Source organism: Gracilinanus agilis, chromosome 4 (genome assembly GCF_016433145.1).
Source record: "Gracilinanus agilis isolate LMUSP501 chromosome 4, AgileGrace, whole genome shotgun sequence".
Lineage (NCBI taxonomy): Eukaryota > Metazoa > Chordata > Mammalia > Didelphimorphia > Didelphidae > Gracilinanus > Gracilinanus agilis.
Genome location: NC_058133.1, coordinates 318,747,555 through 318,774,813, shown reverse-complemented (window position 1 = coordinate 318,774,813; position 27,259 = coordinate 318,747,555). Strand labels below are relative to the sequence as shown.

At 33.8% G+C, this 27,259-nt stretch overlaps 1 protein-coding gene across 1 annotated transcript in view; it reads right to left on the bottom strand.

Moving 5' to 3' along the window:
* Nucleotides 1–27,259, bottom strand: part of MEI4 (meiotic double-stranded break formation protein 4) — a 293,732-nt gene that overhangs the window by 152,397 nt on the left and 114,076 nt on the right. Inside the window, exon 3 of the mRNA XM_044674540.1 lies at nt 5,669–6,213. Within this exon, the coding sequence (XP_044530475.1) occupies nt 5,669–6,213 (545 nt within the window). The remainder of the gene's footprint in view (nt 1–5,668; nt 6,214–27,259) is intronic.

Sequence of the window (27,259 nt, the reverse complement as noted above, 5' to 3'; positions counted from 1 at the left end):
GGGGGGGGGGAAGGGGGTTGAGGGAGTGAAGGGGAAAGTAAAAACATGGCTTATGTAACCATGGAAAATTTTTCTAAAAATAAAAATTATTTTAAAAAAATAATGCCAAAATTTTACTAACTGGGGGGAGAAAAAGTAGATAACCACCTAGTTAGGAAAGCATTTAAAGCATGCCATTTGTTATATTGGTTTTATCTAGAAATATTTTGATCAAGAATAGGTGTGTTAATATTCTAGATGTTATGCAAACAAAACAATTTTATAACTAGACAAAAATGACATTTAACCAAAAGCAAAAAGTAGGAAATGCTGCTACATATGGACAGATTTTTAAAGTTACATAATGTAGGTCAAATATTAAGTATAACTACTTATTCATACCGATTTTATGTGATGTAAAAAAACTGAACATCCAAAATTTTTCCACATATAACTTATTGTCCTTTAACATACTCTCTAATACTAAACATCATAGTGCTAAAAGGATATTGACTACATATGTATAATGCTTTTTTAAAACCTAAAATATCATTAATAGATTTTCTTATAAATGTTTAAAGGAACTGTTATGTTAACATACATAAAATATGTGATATATATGCTATATATGCAAATTATGAGATGTCTAAAATAATATTAAGGAATATATCATATATATATATATATGGTGTCTCAAAAGTTTCAATGCCGTTTTAAGTTTAAATGGTTGAATGAATTTAAGAATTTAATACCTTAAAGTTACACTAAAACTTTGAGGATACCCTGAATGGAAAGATGTCATTATTTAATAAAATAAATAAAAAATTCTGGTTTTTTTGTTCAGTCGTGGTCAGACTCTTCATGACCTCATTTAGGAGTTTCTTGGCAAAGATAATGGAATGGTTTTACAGAGAGGAAACTTGAGGCAAACAGGATAAAGTCACTTGTCCAGAGTCACATAGTCAAGGCCAGATTTCAACTCAGGAAGATGTCTTCCTTAATCCATGTATGATACTCTATCAACTATACTACCTAGCTGCCCCAAACAAAAGATGGCCCTTACCAACATTTCTATTACCATTACCAACATATATGCTCAATGCCTCACCCATGACTTTCTTCCCTATTTGTTGTTCTTTTATTCTGTTTCCCAATTTCTCCTCAATTCAAGGGTCAGAAAAAATTAATAAAAATTTATGGATATAGTTTACTTTTACATCACCACAATTTATTTTAGTATCTTTCCTGTCCCTTCCCATTCTCAGAGACATATTATATAAAAATAACATTTTAAGGGAAAATAAAAGGAGGAAGAGAAAAAATAATGCATTGAATTCAATCATATGTCAAAAAAGTCTGAAAAATATAGTCAGTGTTCCATCCCTATAAACCTTCCTCTGTAAAGGTGTGTTATTGGGGGGGTATTTACATATCTCTGATTGGGATGTATTTTCTTTGTAATTTTGCAATATTAATTAAAAATAAAACTTTGCTTATTATTTCATTTCCATTGTGACCATCATAGTGCATATTATTTTCTTGCCTCTGCCTTCTTCATTCTGATTCAAAATTTGTCAGTCTTTTCATGCTTCTCAGTATTTGACTCATTTGTCATTTTTTAAGCACACTAAATGCTCCATTCCTTCATGAACTATAACTTATTTAGTCATCCTCAGTCTATGAATGTATTTTGTTCTGAAATATCTTTTCCCTTTATTTGGCCTCTTTTCAGAAATAAGCTTAGAGCTTCCCTTCCAAGTTCAGCATGTGATCCCAGGAATATAGGTCATAATTCATTGACTGAATGAGTATTGTTCTTTTCATTTTAGTTGAAGAAAATTGAAGGTGGTGATCTGTGAGTTTTGAAAGTTCAGGAAAGTGAGCCAACTGACGTCTAGACTTCGGAGAGTTCATGCATGCTTTTTCAATAAGTTTAGTATTGATACTGTAAAGAACCCAGCCCAGCAATAGGTAGGATGAGGATTCATCAGGCAGTGATAATACATTTGGACAGAAACTTAAAATGACCAATAATGCTCTGTAGAATTTGAACTAAGCATGAGTTTATTCTCCCTAGGGACTGAGAAGTATCAGAGAAAATGTGTTACTGTGGCAACTCAGTCATGTTTATTCTTTGATTCTTGTTATATCTCCAGAGGAAATATCCTATTGTATAAGCTTATTGATGTTAAATGGTTAAACAGTGTTGGGGGATGGCTACTTTGGACTAGGGGAGGAAGCTGACTGATGTAGAGAAGAGTTACTCTAAGCCCTTATGGGCAACCCTAGAATTCTCAGAATGAGAAGTATCTGGGTTTATTCTAGAAGAGTGAGGCCAGAGAACATCCTGGCTATATTAGAGTTAGCTGGAGGCACAGAGTATACCAGGTTTAGAGTTAGGAAGACTTGATTTCAAACACAGCTTGTTTTAGACATTTACTAGCTGTATGACCCTGGGCATGTCACATTGTTGCTGTTTGCCTCGATTTCCTCAACAGTAAAATGGAGAAAATAATAGCACTTACTTTGCACTATTGTAAGGATTAAATAAAATATTTGTAAAAAAGTGTTTAGCACTGTATTAAGCACTATATAAATGTATACATATTTCCACTCTTCCTTTATTTTTAAATCTACATGTGGTCTCTCATTAGAATGTAATTCTTGAGAGGTTTTATTTTTTTATTTGTATCCCCATCATTTATCTTAGTGACTAACTATAGTAGGTGCTAAATAAATGATTCCTTGCTTGATCATTCTTCAAGGAATATATTTCTTATTCATTTAATATATTTTCAAATTTAACAAAATTTCTTGTGACATAATAATCTAGTAGGACAAGTAATAATCTCTGTAATGGGGAGGTGTCAGTGTTGACAACTGCTCTTGATAAGCACCATCCCATAGCGAAAGCTTTGTTTTGACCTTGAAGTCAAGTCTTACTTTTACTATGAGCTCTGGACCAAAGGTATAATCTCTTACATAGACATTGAACTTAGCCACCTTACTCTCTGGAATGATTAGGAACATCAAGGTGATCAATACAGTATCCCCAACAATGGCCCTCAATCTCAGTATAGCTATTGCAATCTGGCTTACATCTTTTCACTCCTCTACAATATTTTGCAAATGAGCTTATAACTTTTAAACAATGTTCCTCTTGTCTGGCATGCCTTTAGCTGGCAAGAAAAGCAAACTCCTACTGGCTGAGATGATTTCTGGGCTCCATAGAGCTTTTTATCATGGAAATTCTTTTGAATAATGGAGGTGTTTACTTCTGTTCACTGTTAAAGAGTTAATGCTTCATTCAAACAAACGAGTTTATAAATGTCTACTTCTATTTATCATAGCCTTTTACTTTGACTTTATATTGAATGTGAACAGTTTTTTAAGAAATCAGTTATATGACTGCACATAGAGAACAGACTATGAAATTACCAGTCAATTTCTGTCAATAAGGTATAAATGATATTATTTGGAAGAAAGGGATTAATGGTACTGGCATTTTTTGGTGCTTTTTAAGTAGCCATTTGTACTCTTTTTTTTCCTGATTCCATATCACATTTTCCATGTTCTGTTTTCTTCTGGCACTTAATTCTGCAGTGATATCAAGGTGTATATGTGGCTTTTGTATAAAGGTATCCTGTCAAGTTTTTCACCAAATTTTTCTACTTTATCCTCTGAAATAGACATTGGTAAATAAGCTTCAATTATCTTCATTTTCTGTGTTCTTATGCTCTTCATAATAGGCATTTCAGAAAACACAACCACAAAATGATGTTTCTTTTTATCTTATCTTTCTATACATAATGAAACTAAGAAACAATATCTCCTTTGTATCTCTGAAGAAAGCTATCTTTCCATTTGCCTGAAAATTTTTGTCTTCTGATTTAACTGACAGCAAAAATAAAATTGTTTACTTAGTTCATTTTTTTTCTAGTAGAAGTGGTCATCTAGTAGTCATCAGAAAAAAATTTATATATTAAAAGTAAGAAATAGGGCCTGAACCCATGATTACACTGATACAGTGAAGCCCAAAATGAAGAACTTCCCTCCAGCAATGCAGTTTGGTACAATGTTGGCAACTTGAAGTCTTGATTGCTGCCTTGAGAACTAAAAGGTTAAATTTTTTTCCAGGATCCCAGAGAAAGCATGTGTCAGAAACTGTACCTGAACCCAGATATCCATGGCTCTAAGACTAAGTCTATCCATTAACCGCCTCTCTCAGTAAGAGTAGCAACAATTTAACTGTTCCTTCTAGGCATCCTCACCCCATTTCCTTCCACTCTACCACCAATAGTAAGAAAAATAAGGTTTTTCTACTATAGAACTAAAACTTTAAAAGACTTTAGAGACCACATGTTCTAACTCTTATTTTACAAATGAAGAAACAGAAGCACAGGGAGGTTGTGATTTATCCAAGTAAACAAAGATAGTAAAAAACAGAAGTGGGATTTGAACACAGGTCTTCTGACACCAAACTGCCTCAAGGGAAGAAGGAAGTTACACAAGATAGAATTCTGTTTTCTAAAAGCCTAATGGTTATCATGAATTAGCCTCTTCTCATTGACCTAGTTCATTCTTGGATAGCAGTGTATCACTAAAGCACATGCTTTAGTTTCTTCTACCTAGTTAGAAATGGAGTTTGTATGTTCTTTGCATAGTCATTAAGAACTCAGACTCACCTCTAATAAGCCTTTTTTATTTTGTCCTGGTCAGAGAACTGAGACGATACACATACACACACACACACACACACACACACACACACACACACACACACACACACACACTTTTCTTCTGTTGAATCTGGTAAATAAAGATAATCTCCCAAGTGTTGGTATTTTACAAAATGTAAAATATGTTTTGAATTGTTTTGGAAGAATAAAACAGAAATCAAGGCACAGAACAAATAAAATAATATCATTAGTTCATGGGTTTTTCAACTTTACCTAAAAAGAGCAGTAAGAAAGTCAATTTTTTTCCTTTATAATTGTGACATATTGATGACATATGAGACTAGAAAAAAAATTACAATCCCCTATATAGAGTCAAATATTTTCACATCTGCTAAATGCTTCATATTGCCATTTCTTTTCCTACAGTATCTATCACTATGATACCTTAATTTGCTTTTAGGTAGTAAAGAGAACACTAGAAAGCATAATGAAAGAACTAGCTCTAGAGGTAGAATGTAAGTACAGTGCCTGATGTATACAAGCAGAAAGAATATCAGAATTTTGTGGGAAGAAAGCAACAAAAATGGGGGAAAAAGTTGATGAGTTGACAGACTCAGGGGTGCAATGCATGATAACAGGATATACTGAATGGTGCAGGGGAAGGAACCACAAGGTATATCCATTTCGAAGGATGGACCTACATATCACATGTCTAGGAATAGTTAAACTCATTCTTTTTTTCTAAGACCCTTATCTTCTGTCTTATAATCAACACTATGTATTGGTTCCAAGGCAGAAGAGTAGTAAGAGCTAGGCAATAGTTAAGAGCAAGGTTAAGTGACTTGCTCAGGGTCACAGAGCCAGGAAGTATCTGATGTCAGATTTAAACCCAAGACCTCCCATCTCCAGATCTGGCTCTCAATCCACCGAGCCATCTTAGCTGTCTCCCAGGTAAACTCATTCTTGACATCTGATTTCAACTTTACATAATATAATAATATACTACTTACCCGATTAATACTGGTGTTCTTTAAAATAACCTGCACTAGAGTTTTCTCAAATTCTTCCAACTTCTTGAAACATTTTTTAAGTATGTGATTAGATAAATTACAATCATCGATTAAACTAGTCAAGATACAAACTGCTTCTGTCAAAAAGTTTGAAAATGGGAGTTTAGGGTTACTATAAAAAGCTATCAGGCCATCAAGCAACCGAAAAACAGAATCAGATACTGTGGAACAGTCACTTTCAAATTTGTTTAAATCTGTTTTCAAACTACCAGATTCTGTTAAGTTCTTCAGTTCAAGCACATGTTGTAAAAACTGCAGATGAGAAGTTAAAGTTTTTTCGTGGAGAGCACAATGGTTTTTTACAATAGGTAGTTGATATGAAGAAATTTCAGAAGATGAAGTAAAACTCTCTTCAATATTCTGGGATAATTCTGAAGGATCGGTTCTAGTCTCACTTAATACATCGCACCCAGAATCTTCCAGCTGATTAGAGATGTCCTCAGGACTTTCAAGCTCCTTAGAGGGTAAAGAGTTAATTGGGTTTCCTGAAACAAAACAAAAATACATATTACTTGGCAATGACTTTCTCGTGTGCTTAAAATCTGTAGATATTTTATCAGGCCATTTATTATTTAAATCAAAAATGTCAAATGAGAGACTTGCCAAAAGAAATGGCCTGAATATTAAGAAAAATATGTAAAACATATATTCAAACAAAATCATTTAAGAAATGGGCTTAAGGATCACAGCATGGAAAGCTTTTACCTTCACTGGCAAAAGGTAGTAATGACTCTTCTTGATATTTCCTCACAAACAAGAAGAAAAACCAGCTTCAGTTACTTCTCAGACACTTCTTTCACTATTTGCTCTAAGCCAATGATACAATCCATCTAATTTCTACCTCTTTCTTCTTTTCAGGAAAACTTTAATTTCAGAAGTACATTTTGAATGGTTCCCATAATCTCCTTTAAAATTTTAAACTGTTTCTTCTTTCAATAATTATTTTTAAAGAACTCAGACACTATATGGCTAGGGATATTAAGAAGGAAACAGAGAATAGGATGATACTACTTCCTTGCTATAAAGAGGGAAAATCAATATGTAAAATTCTAGGGCTCAAAGCTATCAACAATGCACTGTGAAATTACATTCAGCTTTGATTCAAATGAAAACCCCTCCTTTTTAAGACAGGTATAAAACATTCTGAAAAGGCTTTTCCTTTGGCCAGTCATTCCTTAGAGGGGAGAGAGAGGTTTAACATCTAGAGAATGAAGGACAAGTCTGGGAAAATGCGGTTTAAGTGTTACTTCAGGTACCTACTATGTGGGTAGCCATCAACAAAACACTTAGCCTTTCTTAACCTTTCAGTATGCCATTTAACTATCATTGACGATTTAGTTCCAGCTAATTTATCAACTTGCATAGAGAACAAGTTTTGAGTCTCCACAAGAAAAAATGCCTATAGTTATGACATTACATTTGCAGGTCACCACCACTTTTCTAAGTATCCTCAACCACTCTTCTGAACATCAAAATGAATATAGTAATTATGAAAAAGAAGATGTATTCAATCAAGAAAATAAGGGTTTTAACCTGTGTAATATTACAAGATGGGGTAATCTTTTTATATTTGCACATATATGAAATTATTACATATAATGAAGATATATAAAATATATGCTTATATTTTACATTTATATTATATAAGTATAAGATAGCTAGATGACATAGTGGATAGAGTACTAGAACTGGAGACTCATATTCCTGAATTCAAATCCGAACTCAGACATTTACTACTTGTGTAACTCTAGGTAAGTCACTTAACCCTGTTTCCTCATCTGTTTCCTCATCTATAAGATGAGTTGCAGAAGGAAATGGGAAACCTTTTTGCCAAGAAATTCCCAAATGGGATCATAAAGTGTGGAAAGCCATTGAGAGAAATAGGGTGTATAATAAATCTTTTTATCAGGATCCCATCAAAATTGATGTAGTTGACAGGGTCATACATTGACTCCTTTCGACCTGAAAGGATCAAGTCAGGTGATGGATGGAGTATTTGAGATAAAAAGCTGAACCCCTCTCTATGGCTCTTCTTTATTGAAAACATATTAAATTAGTTTTGAGGACAGCCTCAAGAATTATAATATGCCTCTGAGTAAACCAGCAGTTAAGAGGTTAACAGTTTCTCTAAGACAGAAATGCAGAAAATTAAGTTGCCTGGGCTCTGAATCTGTTTCTAGATAGTCAAGGTCAAAATTAGACAAAGTTATACAAGACCTCATCCATCCAGGTGCAGTCCTCCCCATAAAGTATAAGACAAAGCCTTGAAACTTTTTCTCATCCAGCATACCCTTCATGAAAAAATCTTTTGTATAATATATGTCAAAAAGTGAGGTAAATCTGTAACCATGATGTGTCTATGGAGCCACAAACTCCTTTGTACTTTGACATGACCTAATTTGTAATTTCTGTGCAACTGCAAAGCTTCTTGGTGTTCTTTGTGTGAAATGAGTCTTGAAATCTGTATAAACTCCATGCTCCCTATCAGAAGGAGCAGCCATGAGTTAACGGACAGACCATCTCCCACTTCTTTCTCACCTAAATCATCCTTATTAGATTCCTGGAGCTGTTGGATAGCTTTCAACATTGTGGCTCCCTTGTCCATGGACTTTGAATGCTTGAGACAGGTAAAGATTTGACCCCCCCCCCAGACATACTCCCAAATGATAACAGTTTAGTTTCTGCCTGAAGAAGGGCAAGAAATCCAGAGTTTTCAGAGTTCTCTTTATCAGAGAAGATAGTCCAAGGATCTTCAGAACTCTCCCCATAAGGGGAGACACTAGAAGTAAAGAATAGATTAATGGGATAGGGCACAGTGAATCAAAGGAAAGAAATCTTTTCATTGATATAACTAAGTACACCCTCAGGAAATGGGGAGTAAAAATTAGTAAAGAACAGCTTACTAAGTTTCTTGATTTTATTCAAATTTGTTAGCCCATGAATTCTGGCAAAAAGTTAGCTGGCTGTGATTTGAAAAATTATTACACTGAGCAGGGATGAGAACAAGGACCTGTAAAAATCTCATCCACCTCTGGGGAAAAAACAAACAAACAAACAAAAAAAAACCTTTGTTATTTGGACAGAATCCTGAGAATGAAATCTTTAAGGTTTCAATGTTAGAATTAGAGGAAGAGGAAAAGGCTCATTGTAAGTCAAACCGGGGCTTTAAAATTCAAATGAACCCAGCCCCAGGACATACGTTTTAAAGGAGTATTACAAAATGCTCAGAAGGATGGAAATATGTCATTCTGTTTCCCAGTTATTTTTAGAGCAGATGAATGGGATGATGAAGAGGAAGTAGCTCCCACATGGGAGCCTCTTCCCTACAAATTGTTAAAAGGCATTAAGACAGCTTGTATTTCATATGGTTCTACTTCTCCATACACTTTAGCTTTGGTGGAGACTTTAGAGGAGAATTAGATGACCTCCTACGATTGGGTTCAATCTGCAAAATGTTCCCTTTCTGGAGGGGGCTAACTTTCTTGGAAAGCAGAATTTGATGAATTAGCAAAACATAAGGCTGCCATTATTAAGAAACAGGGAATAAGAGTTACCAAAGAAATGCTACTTGGAGAGGATGAATGGGAATTATATGCTGACCAGATTAATTTACCTAGACAAGCTTTAATTTAGTGCACCTTGTATGCCTTAAAGGCATGGAGAAAAATCCCTGTATCCAAGGGGCTAGCTGCTGGATTGGCCAAGATTAAACAGGGCTCAGAAGAAAGATATACAGATTTTCTGGATAGATTAAATCAGCAAGTTAGGAGATCCATGATTCATGAGGATGCAGCAGAGATAAATCATCAGAAATCTTGCTTACGACAATGCCAACAAGGTTTATCATAACATGCTTCAAAATGTTAAAAAAATCTGGGACTATTAGTGACTATGTGAAAGCTTGTGAGAATTTTACCCCAGCCTATAAGCAGGGTATAGCTATCACAGGAGCCCTGAAAGGAAACATATATTCTGAAATGATTAAAGTTTCAAAGGCTGTACAAAACTCTTGTTTCAATGCCCCTAACTCTTTGTGTCCCAGATATGAGAAAGGTTACCATTGGAAAAAAACTGCAATTCCAAATTCCATCGAAAAGGTTACAGATTAATTGATATGAGATTTGGGGGAAGTTGGAAAGGAGGCCAGCCACCCAAATTTAATCCAAAAATCCATCATAGATTAGCTAGAATTACTGTTTTTCTGCCTAAAAAATTTTCTTTTATCTCCAGATTTCTTTAGCTATGTAAGATATGATTTACTGATCTTTTGATAGGATTTCTTATATTTGTTAGAATGTGTGTGAAATGTATGGGAAATGTGTTTTTGATCAGTCTGTGTGTTTATATGTATTGTCTTTCTGATCTGTTTGTATTTTAAGTTTTATGGCTTTGTCTGTGATCACAATGGAATTTTGGAGAAAATAAATCTCTCTCTCTTTCTCATTCATTCCAGAGGAATGGGAAAGGCAGAGGAGTTGGAGAAATTCAGAAAAATAACATCTATAATTTCTGATTTCTTAGTGTTTTAAACTAAGATAATTTAATTGATTAAAAGAAATCATATTCTCTTCTCTCATTAAAGCAAGAATCAACAAGATACTTTGTCTACATTTCTTCTTCCGTTTCTTACTGGCCATAAGAAAGGGAACACAGAAATCATATGACAGCAAAGGGGGACAGATTTGATCCCACCACCAAATTCTATCAACAGGTTAAATACTGAGATATATATTTAATCATAATTTCAAAGGATTCTAAATGCAATCTAAGAAAAAACATATTCAGGAGGAAAGCAATGATTCTGAATAATGTACTGAAGTACAAAAGAGCAATTTAAAACTTTCTTAGCTAATCAGAACCATTAGTTCAGCTAAATGCTTAAATGAGAGTGGTAAAACTTTTTGGACAGCTGTGCATTTAATCTCCCATTAATAACACTGATATTAGTGAAAATTTAACTTACACATTATTAGAACAATAGCATTGACTTATATTTCAAAATTAGAACCCTTTAAACAGAGAATGGTCCATGAGAAAATCATAAGCCAAAAATGAATCATCCATACTGCCCCAGTTCAGCAAGAAGTAGTTTTGAAAAGTCAAAAAACATACCTCATTTTTTCTCAAAAATCACAGCCCTTTCTCTAAATCATTAGAATACATAATTGCTAAGGATTTAAATAAGTACTGATGGTATGGTATAAATTTATTGACTACTATTTAGAAAATGGAATTTCAGTTAATTTTAAGTGTGCACAAAATTTATATTAAGACTTGTAGTGTGTGAAATACAGATTTAAATAATCAAACTTGCCAAAAATGTCTATCCAACTGAATTTGAGAATTGCTAAATATAAGTGTGAAGCATATAAGGATACTAGTTCAAGATTTAAAAGAAATATTAATCAGATATGTAGAATTGTCCTAATGAATTAAGAGGCAAGACTACAGGTTTTATTCTGCTTTAAGGAGAGGTCTGAAAAAATAATTGGTATATGTAGGAAACATTGTTAAGAGATTTTAATCAGGGACAATTTGGATATAGTGAAGTTTAAATTAATATTCAATCAGAAGTGATTAATCATCAAGGTTTTAAAATAAGCATGCAAATTTTATAAGTATAGTAACTAAAGAGTTAAAGGACATGAAGAAATGAGGCTGCACAGCTCTGAGAAAAGGGCCTGCAGCCTTGGAAATGTTTCAAAAATAATTTAACTCCTTCTACACATAGAAAGAAGAAACTCGGATTATAATTATTTTCAGAAACTAAAACAATAAAGACAAAATGAGTTTAATTGATACATGACTGATAAGTTACTCTACATGAATTTTAGAAAAATAATCTTAGAGTCCATGAAATGTTAATTAATAACTTGAATAAACTTTGATCCAGTACTAAGATTTATTACACCCTAAGTCAGAGAGTAAATAGGAGTTTCTAAAATTGGTTAATACAAAATTAACATATGCCTTAAGAATCCAGTTTATTATAAATATAGAAAATTAGACAGCATTTGTATTTAATTAAGATATAAAAATTCATTTTAATGATGAACAATGTATAAAATTCATAACTTAATATATAACATGCAATTTGTATTAAAATATAATTATGGGTAAAAACAAAGGCTGTAGTATAACAGAAACAGGGAGGAATAATAATTAGTGAAGAGTGACAGTTTATACCAAGTAAAACTCAGTAAAGTGAAAAAAATTAATAAGGAGCTAATGTTAAATTTGTAATTTACAGAAATCTGGCTCAATTTAAGTAGTTATCTCTATTTAAAATAATATTAGAATATGCAAAAAATAATTATTGTGACAACTTAAATTTTAACCTTTAAGGTACTAGATCCTAGTCAAATTATACCTCCTGTGATTACTGTTTCACTAGTCCTTAAATGTTTATTGAATAGATTAGAATTGAAATAAAAATGTAATAATTAAAGCTATTATGAAAAAGACAATTCAAATATTATTAATCCATTATTGTAAAATGCAATTGAAAATTAACCTGCATTAAAACACAAGAAATTAATTTGTATTCTCATAATATTTGTGATTTGTGATAATGCATTCAAATTCAGAATATAAAATTATACAGTGTAAATGAAAAATGCATTTAACTAGAAAAATAGATAGGACCTGGTATAAAACTATTATTTACAAATGCAAGAATATTCCAAGGTACCTGGTTGCAAATTTTGAAGTGTTAAATCAATATCTGTGAAGAGTCATTTTACATCAAGATCAAAACATGTAAATCCTACAAGTACAATAATTTAAATAGTCATAGAGGATCAGAAAAACAAACTGCTACTGAGAAAAGGATTTTTTCTTACTTCTAAAAACTTAGAACTTCTAACAAACTTATTAACCCCATCTTTACAGTAAATTTAGAACCTACAGGGTAATTAGCAGCCTCACTGAAATGTAAACTATTTGTAAAAGCTATTTGTTAAAAATTTATCATACCTATTTGCAATAATATATGATTTGTATTGTGAACTAAAAGTTTAAAGTAAATTGACTATTATAATGGGCTAAGTGAATAACCAGCACCTGCCTTAACCCTTTATAATCAAGATAACATTAATGAAAACTTAACTCCAAGCAAAGTTGTTAAAACTCTTCTTCTGTATTATTGGAAAGAATTACTAGATAACTTATACATTGAGAAATTGTTGAATTGAAAATTTGTTTATCATGTTTTGTAACAGAGTTTTTCATTGTGTGTGTAAATCTTGGAAACCTTTCAAATGCTATTGATAACATTTTATCAATATATATATATATATCAATATAATATAATAATTGCTCTTTAAGGTAAAAATCCTTTGCACTCAAAGTAGTTCATGGCAAAAGTTTAACAGGAAATGGATCAGATTTTTGGGTAAAAAACCTTTCACTAAATCTAAGCTATATATATATATGTGTGTGTGTGTGTGTGTGTGTGTGTGTGTGTGTGTGATTAATGCTTCTGTCTTATTCCAGAAGAAGGGAACAAAAAGAGCCACAAGGTCAAGGAGACCACCCAGTCCCAATTGGATTGGTGAGAAACTTCATAGTGCCTAGTAGCNAGACAATAATGTTGCAAGCAAAGCTGATACAAATATTGGGTTTTAACAATATTGTTACTGAATGTTATCAAAACATGTACCTTACTTTGTGATGAAAACCTATGATTTAATATAAACTACGTATGAGGGGCAGCTGGGTAGCTCAGTGGAGTGAGAGTCAGGCCTAGAGACAGGAGGTCCTAGGTTCAAACCCAGCCTCAGCCACTTCCCAGCTGTGTGACCCTGGGCAAGTCACTTGACCCCCACTGCCCACCCTTACCAATCTTCCACCTATGAGACAATACACCGAAGTACAAGGGTTTTAAAAAATATATAAACTATGTGTAAAAGCTATTTGTTATAAATTGATCATGCCTATTTGTAATAATATAGGATTTCTATTGTGAACTAAATTTTAAAGTAAATTGACTATCACAATAAGTTAAGTGAATAACCAGCCCCTGCATTAACCATCACTATTCAAGATAACAGTAATGAAAACTTAATTCCCAGTAAAGCTGTTGATTCTTTTTCTGTATTACTGGAAAGAATTACCAGATAATTTATATATTGAGTAATTGTTGAAAAGAAAATGTGTCTATCATATTTTGTAACATTAGAGTTTTTCATTGTGTATGTAAATCTTGGAAACCTTTCAAATGCTATTGGTAATAATTACTGTTTAAGGTAAAAGTCATTGGATTTGGAACTGATATTACTCATTTATGGATCATTGATTTGGAATCGCAATTCAAAAAGTAAGATATCACTGGCATATAATCCCTGACTCTTACCTGAAGTCGAAAAATGATATACTCCCTCCCCTCCTTTTGCTATATTCAAAGCAATGTGATATAATAATATACACCTCAGAAATTTGAATGTATATAGCAAGCAAATATGTTTCACTGTTTACTTAAGCAACTACCAACACGAAGTGCTGTTTCAATGAAAGTTAATTTGAACCTCTTGTGAATTAATATTTATATAATTTTTGAACATCAATTGGAATACCTACTTACCGATACAGGGAAATAAACAATACCCCAGAATTATAATATGGGAGGTTGAGGTTTTGTTTTATTCAAAAATGAAATGGATCTGATTTTTGGGTAAAAAACCTTTCACTAAATCTAAGCTATATATATATATGTGTGTGTGTGTGTGTGTGTGTGTGTGTGTGTGTGATTAATGCTTCTGTCTTATTCCAGAAGAAGGGAACAAAAAGAGCCACAAGGTCAAGGAGACCACCCAGTCCCAATTGGATTGGTGAGAAACTTCATAGTGCCTAGTAGCACAAGGTCAAAAAAAGGGCCATACCAATCCAGGTAGGATTGAGAGAACTTTCTCATGCCAATACTGAAGGACTTGAACTTAGTGATTGGGGTTCAGGGTTGTAGTTTTTCTGACATATGTTAAAGGCCAGACTTCCCTGAGCTTCATCCCAGCCAAGTACCAAAGGTTGGCCATCATCCTGGCTCATCTATCCCTGAGAAGTGCAGGCAAATCAGACCAGGGAAAGACACTTCTCTTTTTACACACTCACAAAAAATTTGGTCTTTTTCTTTCTCTTATAAGTGTGGCAACTTTCTGTAGACATGGCTACTAAATGGGTAACTGCACAATTGCTTAAATCACTTTACTTGGGCCTTGATTCAAGGATCTGCTATAAGTTTATTTTTCCTTACATTTTTGCATATAAGACTTTGATATTTTACATTTCATTCTCAAGTTACTTTTTTCTTTTTTCTCTTTTATTTGGATTTTTTTATCTTTATTTCTTTTTCCAATTGATTCACATAACCCTATAACTCAGTCATGTGTCCTTAGTTGATTTGGGTGTAATCCTCTTCAGGGATGTAAGTTTTAAAATTAATATTCAATGCCTCCAAGTATGATATTAATAAGGATTTATTAAAAGCTCAGCGAAAGAGTCCCAACTCACCCTTTACCATAGCCTGCTCTCCAAAAGCCCCGTAACCATGCCCACAACAACCATATCAAAACAGCCCACAAAAACCCACAACCAACAGGAAAAAGCTTAAGGAATTATGGGTATGGTGAAAGGGAGTTTGGGAAATGTAGTTTAAAGGGGTACAAGGTCTTTTCAACTTTACATTCCCCCCTGTGATCCTTTGGGAGACCAGTTGCACCAATGGATCATGAAAAAATAATCAAGTTAAAGTTTACAATAATTCAGAGATAAAAGGGAAATAAAAGGGAGAAAGAACAAAACCAATGTTCGGTGCATTGACAAAAAACCATTTAGGGGGCAGTCCCCTTTCTGGCATAAAAGTGTCCATTCAAAATAAATACATTCAACCCCCACCCCAAAAGTTCAAATTCCCCATGTCTCGAAATTCACTCTGGATCTTTGGTTGCAGTGTGTGGTCTCTGCAGGCATCTTTGTGGCATCTTCTGGGAGGTAGTCTTCTGTTCTAAATTAGGGTCAAATTCAAGTCCAAATTCACAGAAATAATATAGTCCCCCCAGAGGAGAACAACATTACATTTCCCCCTGAAGAAAATGAAGGGATATACATGGGATTCACACAGGAATAAATGGTCAAGGCATAAGGTATATGAATCAATTCTCAAAACATCAAAGAGTTCAAAGAAAAATAAAAAGGAAAAAATAACCTCTGAGGAAAATATAGGATATTAAGGAATGTGAGAGAAAAAAAATTCTAGGAAAAAAAAAAAGAAAGAATTCACAAATCAAAGCAGATTTCTGTAGCAATCCATGTCCCATAAACTTTGCAACAACAATTACTTACTAACCCAATTTAGCAGCCTGGACTGCAATAAGTTGTCACATCATGAAAGAAATAGAAAAAGGAAACTAGATCTGGAGGCAAATGGAAATAGCATATCCCAGTGCAATACTTTTCTTCACTTTTAGAGATAATAGAACCAGAACAATCAATGTAGAGTACTTGATATTGAGTGCAGTATAAGGAAGTCCTACGTCTTAACATATGCTAAGCATTGCAACATTGATTCTCACACAGGATCAAGTCTTTGCATAGAATGTCATCAATCCTTGTAGGATTAGTTTGGTCCCCATCCTTTTATGTGCTCATTTGGCATTTCGCAGGTCAAAACTCTGTGCTCCTTTGTGGTCCAATTCTACTTGGATTAGACATAGTCATTGGGCAAAAGTCTCATAATAATTAAATAACTAGTGGCAGGTCTCTATAGTCCAAAGCTTTTTGGGTATAAATTTATATGCTACACAAATGGACATCTTAGCTTAATTTTATTGCAAAAATCAAAACATTCAAGAGTCTATTTAGTGCCAGTGACGTACTTCAAATATAAAAAATGAGAGAAAAGAAAAAAAATCAAATACTGTATTTCACATGTAGTTACACAATCACAGAGGTAAAGAATAGAGGTTAATTTTCAAAAATAAGATTCATTCCCTCCTTAACTTGCCATGATCCACAGTGTGAGTGCAAATGAGGTAGAGAAAGTGATGTGGGTGCAAATGAGGCATATAAAACAATAATACATCCAAGAAAGTACAAAAGGAATGACAAAAGGCACAAAATGTTTTGAAAGGCACATCAATATTGGTCACTAATATAGATATTTTGTTGTGAGGTAGTATATGTATCGTTCAAGTACAAGGATCAATCAAATAAAGTGCAACAAAATAGTGCAAAGTCCAGCAATAGAGCATTCTTATCACAATAATCAAATACAATCAATAATTAAATATAACAGGTACAGGCAATTGTAATTAGTACAGAGAATTATTCATTATAAATAGAGGGTACTCATTTCACATGACTACAATGAATCCATGAGTCCCTTTCCCCAATTTTAATGGCTGTGGGTATAGTTCATAGGAGCAGGAATGGTCCATCATAAGCAGGTTCAGTCAAACCAGAACGTTTGAAATTCTTTATGTACACACCATCACCTGGGTTCAAATCAGGAAGCGAGAAGTCTAAGGGGCCTGCTTGAACAGCAGCTCCAGAGGCGTGGAGTTCTCGCCATTTTGTTTGTAATTGTCTGATATAAGTGGCAATGGTTGTATCCTCTCCTAACAATGAAGTATAGGCAGGCTTAAATGGTTGTGCCTAAATAGGTGGGTGTCCAAATAGCATCTCAAATGGTGAGATGTGTAAATCACCTCTGGGTCTGCTTCTGAGATAAAATAAGGCCAGAGGTAGAATTTCAGGCCATTTTCAATGAGTTTCAGTGCATAATTGCCAATCATAGTTTTAAGTTCTTTATTCATCCTTTCAACTTCGCTGGAGCTCTGGGGATGGAATGGTGTATGAAATTTAGGAGTTACCCCCAAATATGAGTAAATTTGTGATAAGACTGAGTCAGTAAAGTGAGTTTCTCTATCAGTTAATGCGTGCTGGCAGGCCAAAACGAAGAATAATCTCTTTCAAAAGGACTTTGGCAACAAAAGCCGCTGTGACCTGAGCAGTAGGAAATGCTTTAGGCCACCTGGTCAGTTGATCGACTGTGAACAGACGAAATTTATAGTGTCCAGCTTTTGGCATAGAGATAAAATCAATTTGCAAATGTTCAAATGGTGTGTAAGCTAGAGGACGACCACCAAACACTTTTTTTCTCGAAAAGTGTGCTGATTAAAGGCCTGGCAGGTAGGACAAGCTGTACATATTTTGGAGGCAACTGTAGTTATTCCAGGTGCTATCCATACTCTTTTAACAGAGTCTACAATGCCTTGGGTGCCGAAATGACCATATTTATGGATGGAATGACAAATTTTGTTATAGAAAGCCCTAGGGAGCAGGGGCTTACCTTCAGATGACACCCATACTACATTTATCTGTTTTGCTTTAAATCTCTGCTTCCATTTTCCCACTTCCTTGTCATTGTAGGAAAGGGATAGATCAAAATTATCAGTAATTGTTAGTGGCATAATTAACTCGGGTCCTTCTAAGCCTGCTTGTTTGGTTGCAGCGTCTGTGATTATAACAGGGGGAAGGTGTAATTTATTCTCCTTAGGGGGAGTATGTAAGTTTTATAATCTATAATGTAAAGCTTAAATTCTTTTGAGAGTAATTTCAGGATAAGAAATTTGTCATCTCCCCAGAATCCACACAATGAACCTGTTTGGAGAAGGCACCATGAAGATGCCTGCAGAAATCTACACTGCATCAAGAAGATCCAAAATGAACTCTGGGGTGCAATTGATTGAACTATGGGGAGTTGAATGCATTTGTTTTGAATGTACACTCTTATGCCAAAGGGGACTGCCCCCTAATTGGCTTTTTGTCACTGTGCCTAGCAATCATTGGATCATTGGTTTTGTCCTTGCTTTCCACTTCTCATTAAATCACTCAGTTCTACAGTTAGGTAAATTCAAGTTGAATTAAAGTCTCTTCAATTTAAACAAAAAGGGTGATATGTAGGAGGCCACTGAGAGAAATAGGGTGTATAATAGATCTTTTTATCAGGATCCCATCAAAGTTGATGTAATTGACAAGAGTCATACATTGACTCCCTTTACCTGAAATAGGCATAATTGAAAAACAAGTGGACAATAAAATCATATGTACATATGTGTGTAATTATACTTATGAAATTACCAAGACAATATATTTAAATTTTATATATAATATATATCACTGACATTTGGTGAAATGAGACTCATTACTAAAATATGACAATAGAATTGTATACTTCATTCAAAAAAATAGATGAAAGGGCAGTTAAGTAGCATGGAATACAAGAATAATATAGTTTTCTGAGGTAAATTGTGGACCACAGAAATATGACTAAGTATTAGATGAATAAAAATGGAGCAAGGGAAAAGGATTATTTGGTGAGAATATGCAAACAACAAACCAGTAATAGGATAAAAAGGATAATGAGTTAATCTCCAGCTAATAAATCACAAGACAGTTAAATTTTTGTCTTAATGATGATCTTATTCTTCAAGAGATGATGGGAACATTGAGAAGAAACTTATTATAGAACTGAGAGAAAAGAGAAGGGAGAGCTAGAACAGGGAATTTTCTCACCTAATGAGGCATGACAAAAATATTATAGTGGAGATAAGGATGAAGTTGGTAATGTGAACTTCTCAAACTTAACTCTCACTGAAATTGTCTCATAGAAAAAACAATCATTAGAATTTGAGTATATAATCCTATTTTATCCTAAAGAGAAGTAGGAAGAGAATGAGACAAGGGAGTGGGTTGAGTAATAGAAGGAGGGGAGACTGGGGAGTGAATGAGCAAAAGCAAAACACTTCTGAGGAAAGACAATGAAAGGAGAGAAAAAGAAGAGGATCAAAAGGGGAAAATAAGATAAAGTAGAAAATACAATTAGCAATCATAACTATGAATGTAAACATGTTAAAGACAATTAATCCCAATACTATATATAAAATATTTGGCAAAATAGGCAAAGAAGGTATCCTGCCAAATTTTTTAAGATACAAATATCACACTGATACCTAAGCTAGGACTCACCCATAAAATTGAAGCTGAGAGCATAGTGGATTAAAAAATAGAATCCTATGATATGTTGTTTACAAGAAAACGCATTTGAGGCAGTGAAACACAAAGTAAAGATAAGAGGCTAGAGCAGAATTTCTTATGCTTCAATAGAAGTAAAAAAAAGCAGGAGTAGAAATCAAAATCGCAAACACAGATAAATCAAAAATAGATCTAAGGACATCTTGAGAAAAGGTACAGTAGACTGAGAGCCAACTCTATAGACAGTAAGTCCCAAGTTCAAATATGGCCTCAGATGGTTCCTACCTAAGCCTGAGCAAATCACTTAACTCCCACTGCCTAGCCCTTAAGGCTCTTCTACCTTAGTATTGACTCTAAAATGTAAAAAAATAACATGCCATAAACAATAAAGTAATATCAATATTAAATATATATGCACTAAATGTCATAGCTTCAAAATCTGTAAAGGAGAAATTAAATGAGGTACAGAAAGAAATTAACAGTAAAACTGTAGTACTGTGGGCCTCAATTTTCTCCTCTAAGAAGTAGATAGATCTAACAACAACAACAAAAAAAAACAAGAAAGAAGTTAAAGAGGTGAATGAAATCTTAGAAAAGTTCAAATAAAGACAAAATTAGAAATTCTAAAAAATCAAAGGAGAAATTAGGAAAAATGAAAGAAAATCATTGAACTAGTAAATAAAATAGGAGTTGGTTTTATGGAGAAAAAATAAACAATTGATTTTAAAAAGGCAAAAATAAAATTAAATTACCAACATAAAAATTAAAAGGATGAGTTTACCATAAAAAAGGAAATTAAAACAATCATTAGAAACTATTTTGCCCAATTATATGCCAATAAAGCTAAGTGAAATGGATGAATATTTACAAAAATTTAAATTGACCAGATTAACCAATAGGAAATAGAATATTTGAATAATCCCATCACAGAAAAGAAATTGAACAAGAAGCCAATGAATTTCCTTAGAAAAAATTCTCTAGGGCCAGATGGATTCATAAGGGAATTCTATCAAACTTTTAAAGAACAATTAATCCTACTACTACATAAACTATTTGAGAAAATGGGCTAAGAAGGTGTCCTACCAAATTCCTTTCATGACATAAATATGATGCTTATACGTAAGCCAGGAAGAGTAAAAATAGGGGGGAAAATAGAAGCCAATTGCCTTAATGAACACAAATGCAAAAAGAATTAAATAAAAGGCAAGCAAAGGGATTACAGAAATATGTCTTAAGGATCATTTACTATGATGAGATGAGATTGACACCAGGAATTCAGGGCTGGTTTAATATTAGTAAAACTATCATTATAAACTGGCCATATCAATTAAAAAAACAAATCACATGATTATCTCAACAGATACAGAAAGAACTTTTGAAAAAATACAACACATCCATACGAAGTATAGGAATAAATGGACCTTTCCTTAAGATATAAAAGTAGTACTTACCTAAAAGCATCAGCAAGTTATCATTTACAGTTGGGAAAAGATAGAAACTTTCTCAATAAGATCACAGATGAAGCAAGGATGCCCATTTTCATCACTCTTATTTAATATTGGTCTAGAAATATTATCTTTAGCAATAAGAGAAGAAAAATTTGAAGGAATTAAAGTAAGCAATCAGGAAACTATAATTCTTTGTAGGTGATATAACAGTCTACTTAAAGAATCCCAGAGAATTAACTAAAACCAAGTTGCAACAATTAAGAACTTTACCAAAAATGTAGGATGCAAAATATGCTCATGAAAAGCATCAGCATTTCTATATATTGCCAACAAAGTCTAGCAGCAAGAGAAAGAGAAATTTCATTTTAAATACATATAGACAACATAAAATACATAGGAATCTACTTGCCAGGACAAACACTAAAATTATCTGAACATAATTATAAAAAACTATTCACACTAATAAAATCAGAGTTAAACAACTGAAAAATATTAATTGCTTATGAGTAGGCCAAGATAATAAAATAAAAATGACAATTCTACTTAATTTACTTATTTAGTGCCACACCAATCAAACTACCAAATATTATTTGCTAGAACTAGAAAAAAATAATAAAACTCATCTGGAAAAACAAAAGATCAAGAAAATTAGAGGAATTAATGAAAAAATGTGAAGTAAGTTAGCTTAGTAGCATTAGATGTCAAACTGCACTATCAAGCAATAATTATCAAAATAATCTCATACTGGTTAAAGAATAAAATTATGGATCAATGGAATAGATAGATGTAGGCTAAGAATCTTAGTGGGGTGCATGAATCAGAATCCCAAGAAGGCAAGGGCAGTTGAGGATGGTTGGAACCAGAGTATAAAAGGGGGAGCCCCCAAGCAGAGCACACTGACTGGGTTTTGGGGAAGTGGAAGTAAGGATTGCATACATTAGATGCATGATATGCAGAGGTAAATGACCTTAGCAAATCTAGTGTTTGATAAACTCAAAGAACCCAGCTTTGGGGATAAAAATTCATTATTTGACAAAAACTGTTGGGAAGATGGGAAAACAGTATGACAGAAACTAGGTATAGACCAGTATCTCACACTCTATGCCAAGATACGGTCAAAATGGGTATACGGTTTAGACATGAACAGTAATACCATAAGCAAATTAGGGGAACACAGAATAATTTAGTGGTTAGAAATATGGAGAAAGGAATAATTTATGATCAAACAGGAGAAAGAAAACATTATGAGATGTAAAATGAATAATTTTGAATATATCAAATTTAAAGTTTTTGTACAAATAAAACTGATATATAAACAAGATCCGAAGGGAAACAACTGGTAAAAAAATTATAGCAAATTTTCTCTGATAAATGTCTCATTTCTCAAATTCATAGAGAAGCCATATTTATAAGAATACAAGCTATTCACCAATTGACAAATGATCCAAGGATATGAACAAACAGTACTCAGATAAAGAAATCAAGGCTATCAATAATCATATGGAAAAATGTTCTAAATCACTCTTAATTAAAGAAATGCAAATTAAAAAACAACTCTGAGATACCACCTCAAACCTATCAGAGAAGACAATATGACAATAAAGGAAAATGATAAATGCTGGAGGGCACTTGGCAAAATTGGAACACTAATGCATTGCAATTTTGAACTGATCCAACCAAATAATTATGGCAGCTCTTTTGATAGTGGCAAAGAATCAGGAATTGAGGGGATATCATTCAATTGGGGAATGGCTGAACAAACTGTGGTATATGATAATGATGGAAAATGTTGTGCTTTAAGAAATAATGAGTATGATGATTTTTTTAAAATCTGGATCTATATAAACTGACACAGAGTAAAATAAGCAGAATGAGGAGAACATTGTACCCAGTAACAATATTATACAATAATCAACTGTGAAAAACTTAGCTATTCTCAGCAACATAATGAGGGATGTTTCTGAAGGATTTATGACAAAGAATGTGTGATATACAGAAATGGGCAGCCATTTTCTGTAGGTACAAAATAGCAGTTTGCCACTTTGGAACTCAGAACCTGGCAAAGCAGCCCAGAGTATGTGCCAAGGTGACAGTTAGGAACAGAATATAAATTAACGTCCTCAAACCCCTGAAAGGGGATTTCTCTCTTCTCCTTGGGTTAGGGAGGCAAGAGGTGACAGACTGGGCCCCAGGAGGTTGGGAGTTTGATTAGGCAGGCAGGTAGGGTCAACCTTTATTGCTAGCCATATCAAACACCTTTATTGGCATAGCCAACAAGCTTTATATCTAAGCAAGATTATACAGCTTACTTCAAGAATGCAACAGCACCTAACCCAGGGGGCTTGTTAGCCTCTGGGCTCAGCAACAAATAGCAACAGAGTCAGAAAGAGACCCCCAAGGTCTTTCTGTACTTTGCACCTTAGAGAACAACTTGAGTTTAAATATTTATTTAGACTTATTACTTAGGCAAGATCATTCAGGGTTTCCATCACCCACTCTCCTTTTCCCTTTTACCAACCCTCAGTTTATCAAATAAACCCAGTTTGATCCCAAAGCGTATAGTAATCTTTGAAAGCAACATCTTACCTTTAGTGAAAGTATCTAGATTTGAGTAGTCAGATCCTGGTAACATCTGTAACTGGCTATAGCCATTTTCAAGCCAGTGGTAACACTTCATTACGACCAAAGGTTTCAAGAACCAACCTTCTACTTCCTGGTTACTTCTACCCAATTGACTGGCAAGATTGGTTTCTATGGCTTGTGGTTAGCAAAGAAGTCACAGTCTGGTGTGGGAACAAATCTTATTTTCACATCTAGCTATGCATAGGGTTTCTCCTTGAGCAAACCTCACTACAATCCTTAGCCCTCTACTGTTCATAACAAATACTATCCACTCCAGAAAAAAACAGTTGAAATCAGAATGCAGATCAAAGGATGCTATTTTTCACTTAGTTTATTTGTGTTTTTATTTAGGGAGTTTGGTTTTATGTGAGTATTCTCTTACAACATTGCCCAATATGGAATTAAGTTTTACAGAATAATACATGAACGACTTGGATTAAATTACTTATCATCTCCAGCAGGGATGAGGGAAGGGAATTAGACAATCTAGATCTTATAATTTTGGGAAAATATTTTTTGAAAATTGTTACATGTAATTGGAAAAATAAAAATGTCTTCTGGTTACATTATTTTGATAGTTTATGATCCAACATTTGTAATTAATGCCTTGGATGAAGAAAAGACATAAGCAAATGTAATAACATTACATATGTAATATATAATAGAGGACATGAAGTCGAAAGAACCTCTAAGGTCATGACATAATTGAGATTCCAAAAGATCTTCATGGGCTACAAAGATGGAATATCTATTGTTCCCTAATTCATCATTAAAAGCATTCTACATTTTCATCCATCCTTTCTTTTTTTGTTACAACTTTTAGGAAAGCAGTTCCTGTTCTCCTTTACAAGACTAACCTTTTTACTTGTATCCTTGATCCCATTACCTCCATTATGTTACTTCAGTGATTACTATATCTATTCTTTCTCTTCCTTTCTTTTCCCGCCTCTAAGCCTCTGACTCTACCTTTTTTCTCTATCCCTCTGTCTCTGTGCCTCTCTCTTTTTGGTCTAATATCTTTTCCCTCTTTCACCAATAAATCTCTAGAGAAAGGGGCCAGCTGGGTAGCTCAGTGGATTGAGAGTCAGGCCTGGAGACAGGAGGTCCTAGGTTCAAATCTGGCCTCAGACACTTCCCAGCTGTGTGACCCTGGGCAAGTCACTTGACCCCCATTGCCTACCCTTACCACTCTTCTGCCTTGGAGCCAATACACAGTATGGACTCCAAGACGGAAGATAAGGGTTTAAAAAAATCTCTAGAGAAAAAATTAATTCAATATGCTGCCTCCACTTCCAGGATCCTAATTTGATTCTTACAAGTGTGATATAGTTGTCTATGTCTCCATTACAATCTATCTCTATCCATCTTTGTCTCCAACTGTCCTTTTCCTGCCTTGTCTCCTTTTCCCCCTTCCTCTTCTTTCTGTATGTCTCTCCTCTTTTCTCTCCTTCCTATCTCTCTCTGCTTGCGTCTCTCATGTCTCTGAATGTGACTGTGTGTCTGTTTCTTTGTATCTTCTGTCTCCTTCCCTGATGTTTATAAATATGATCAATCTCCCACAGCTTTAGAAACCTTTGCTTGACTCAGCTTCCCATTATGTTTTTAGCCTATATTTTTCTTCCTTTTGCTGTTAATTCCAAAAAAAATATCTATATCTCTTGCCTCCATTTCCACACCATCCATCTTATTTTTAACAGAAATACAGTAAAAAACTCACTCAATAGGTTTGAAGTTAAAGGATCTTTAAAATTGAGATCTGTCACTGATTTCTGTCAATTCTGTCAACTCTAGGCAATTTATTTTCCCTTTAAGAAAACTTCTGTTTCATCATCTGTTGAACAACAATATTGCACTAGATGACTTCTAAGGTCATTCCTTCCAGCTCCATATATATGATTCAAATTTAATATCATTTATGCAATCTGGTCTCCAAATCCATCATTCTGCTGAATTTGCTTTTCCTATCAGTGCCTTCCTGATACCACAAACTACATACACTCAAAATGGAATTCATCTTCTTTTCCACCAAATCTATCCTTCCAAAATTCCAATTTTTGTTGTTGTAGTTGCTGAGAAAAGCATCAATCTTCCTTTCTATTAGGTTCAGTCTTCAAATCATCTGGGATTCTTTTCACTCCTTCATCTCACCAATTCAATAGGTCTTTAAGTCCTATTCATTCAATTTCCACAACATCTTTTATGTATATTCCCTTCTCTCCTCAAAATGGTCACTACCATAATTTTAGCCCTTACTAGTTCACATTGTACTATTAAAACTACTTAATTGGATTCCATACTTTGTCTAACCTTTATAGATTTTTCCTCTCTTGGGATCTTTATCTACTTGTGAAACTCAACTGCTATGTTGCCTTCTCCATAATGACTTTCTTTATTCCTTTTTGTCAGTGCTCTCTTCCTTCTTAAATTCCCTTACATTTCCTTATCTACATTCATGTTACATTTGTTTCCCCTGTACCCAACTCTCTTTCAAGAAAAAAATCATATTCTTACTATATCCATTTCCAGTAGAATATAATCTCAGGAGAGGGGCTCTTTTCATTTAATATATTCTTTGCCACTTAGCACAGTGGTGCACTTGCACAGAGTGCTAAACAAATGTTGAATTCAACTGGGTATCATGAAATCTAATAAGGATTAAGTTAAGTACTGCACTTGAGGGGCAAAAAGTCATGGCCCAAATACTAGGAAAAAATGTCAAACGAGAGTTCCTAGGAACAAATTGCATTTTAACTGAATAGGTTGCCCCAAATGTTTTAGTTCAGATTTAAGCATTATTAGCTTAAACTATTCTTAAACTAAACTAAACTATAAAACTATACTATAAATATGTTCAAGACAAGAGAAGTTCTATTTCCTCTACAACTATTTTGTTCAGGTTCATGTTCAATCTGGAGTGTTGTGTTAAGTTCTCTATATATGACACTTTAGAAAGGATATTTACAAGTCAAAGAAAGCTGAGCAAAAATGGTAGAGACTCAAGATTATACTTTAGGAGGGTCAACAGAAAAAATTAGTTGTTTTTTATTAACCCTTATCTTCTGTCTTACAATTGATATTAAATATTGGTTCTAAGGCATAACAGTCATAAGAGCTAGGCAATTAGGATTAAGTGACTTGCCCAGAATTATACAGCTATGAAGTATCTGAGGGCAGATTTGAACCAAGGACTTCTCATCTTTAGCCATGGTTCTTAATCTACCTAGCTGGGCTAAGAATTTATATTAAAAAACTGCTTGGAGAAGAAAATCTCCTCTTATCTGGAGAAATGTCAGAGGGAAAAGGATCAAAATTTTTATCTGCTTGGCCCTAAAGGTAGAAGTAGGAAAAATGAGCGAAGTATCCTAAGAGAAATTAAGTTCCATATAAGGAAAAACTTTCTAACAATCAGAGTTGTATAAAAAATGGTATGAAC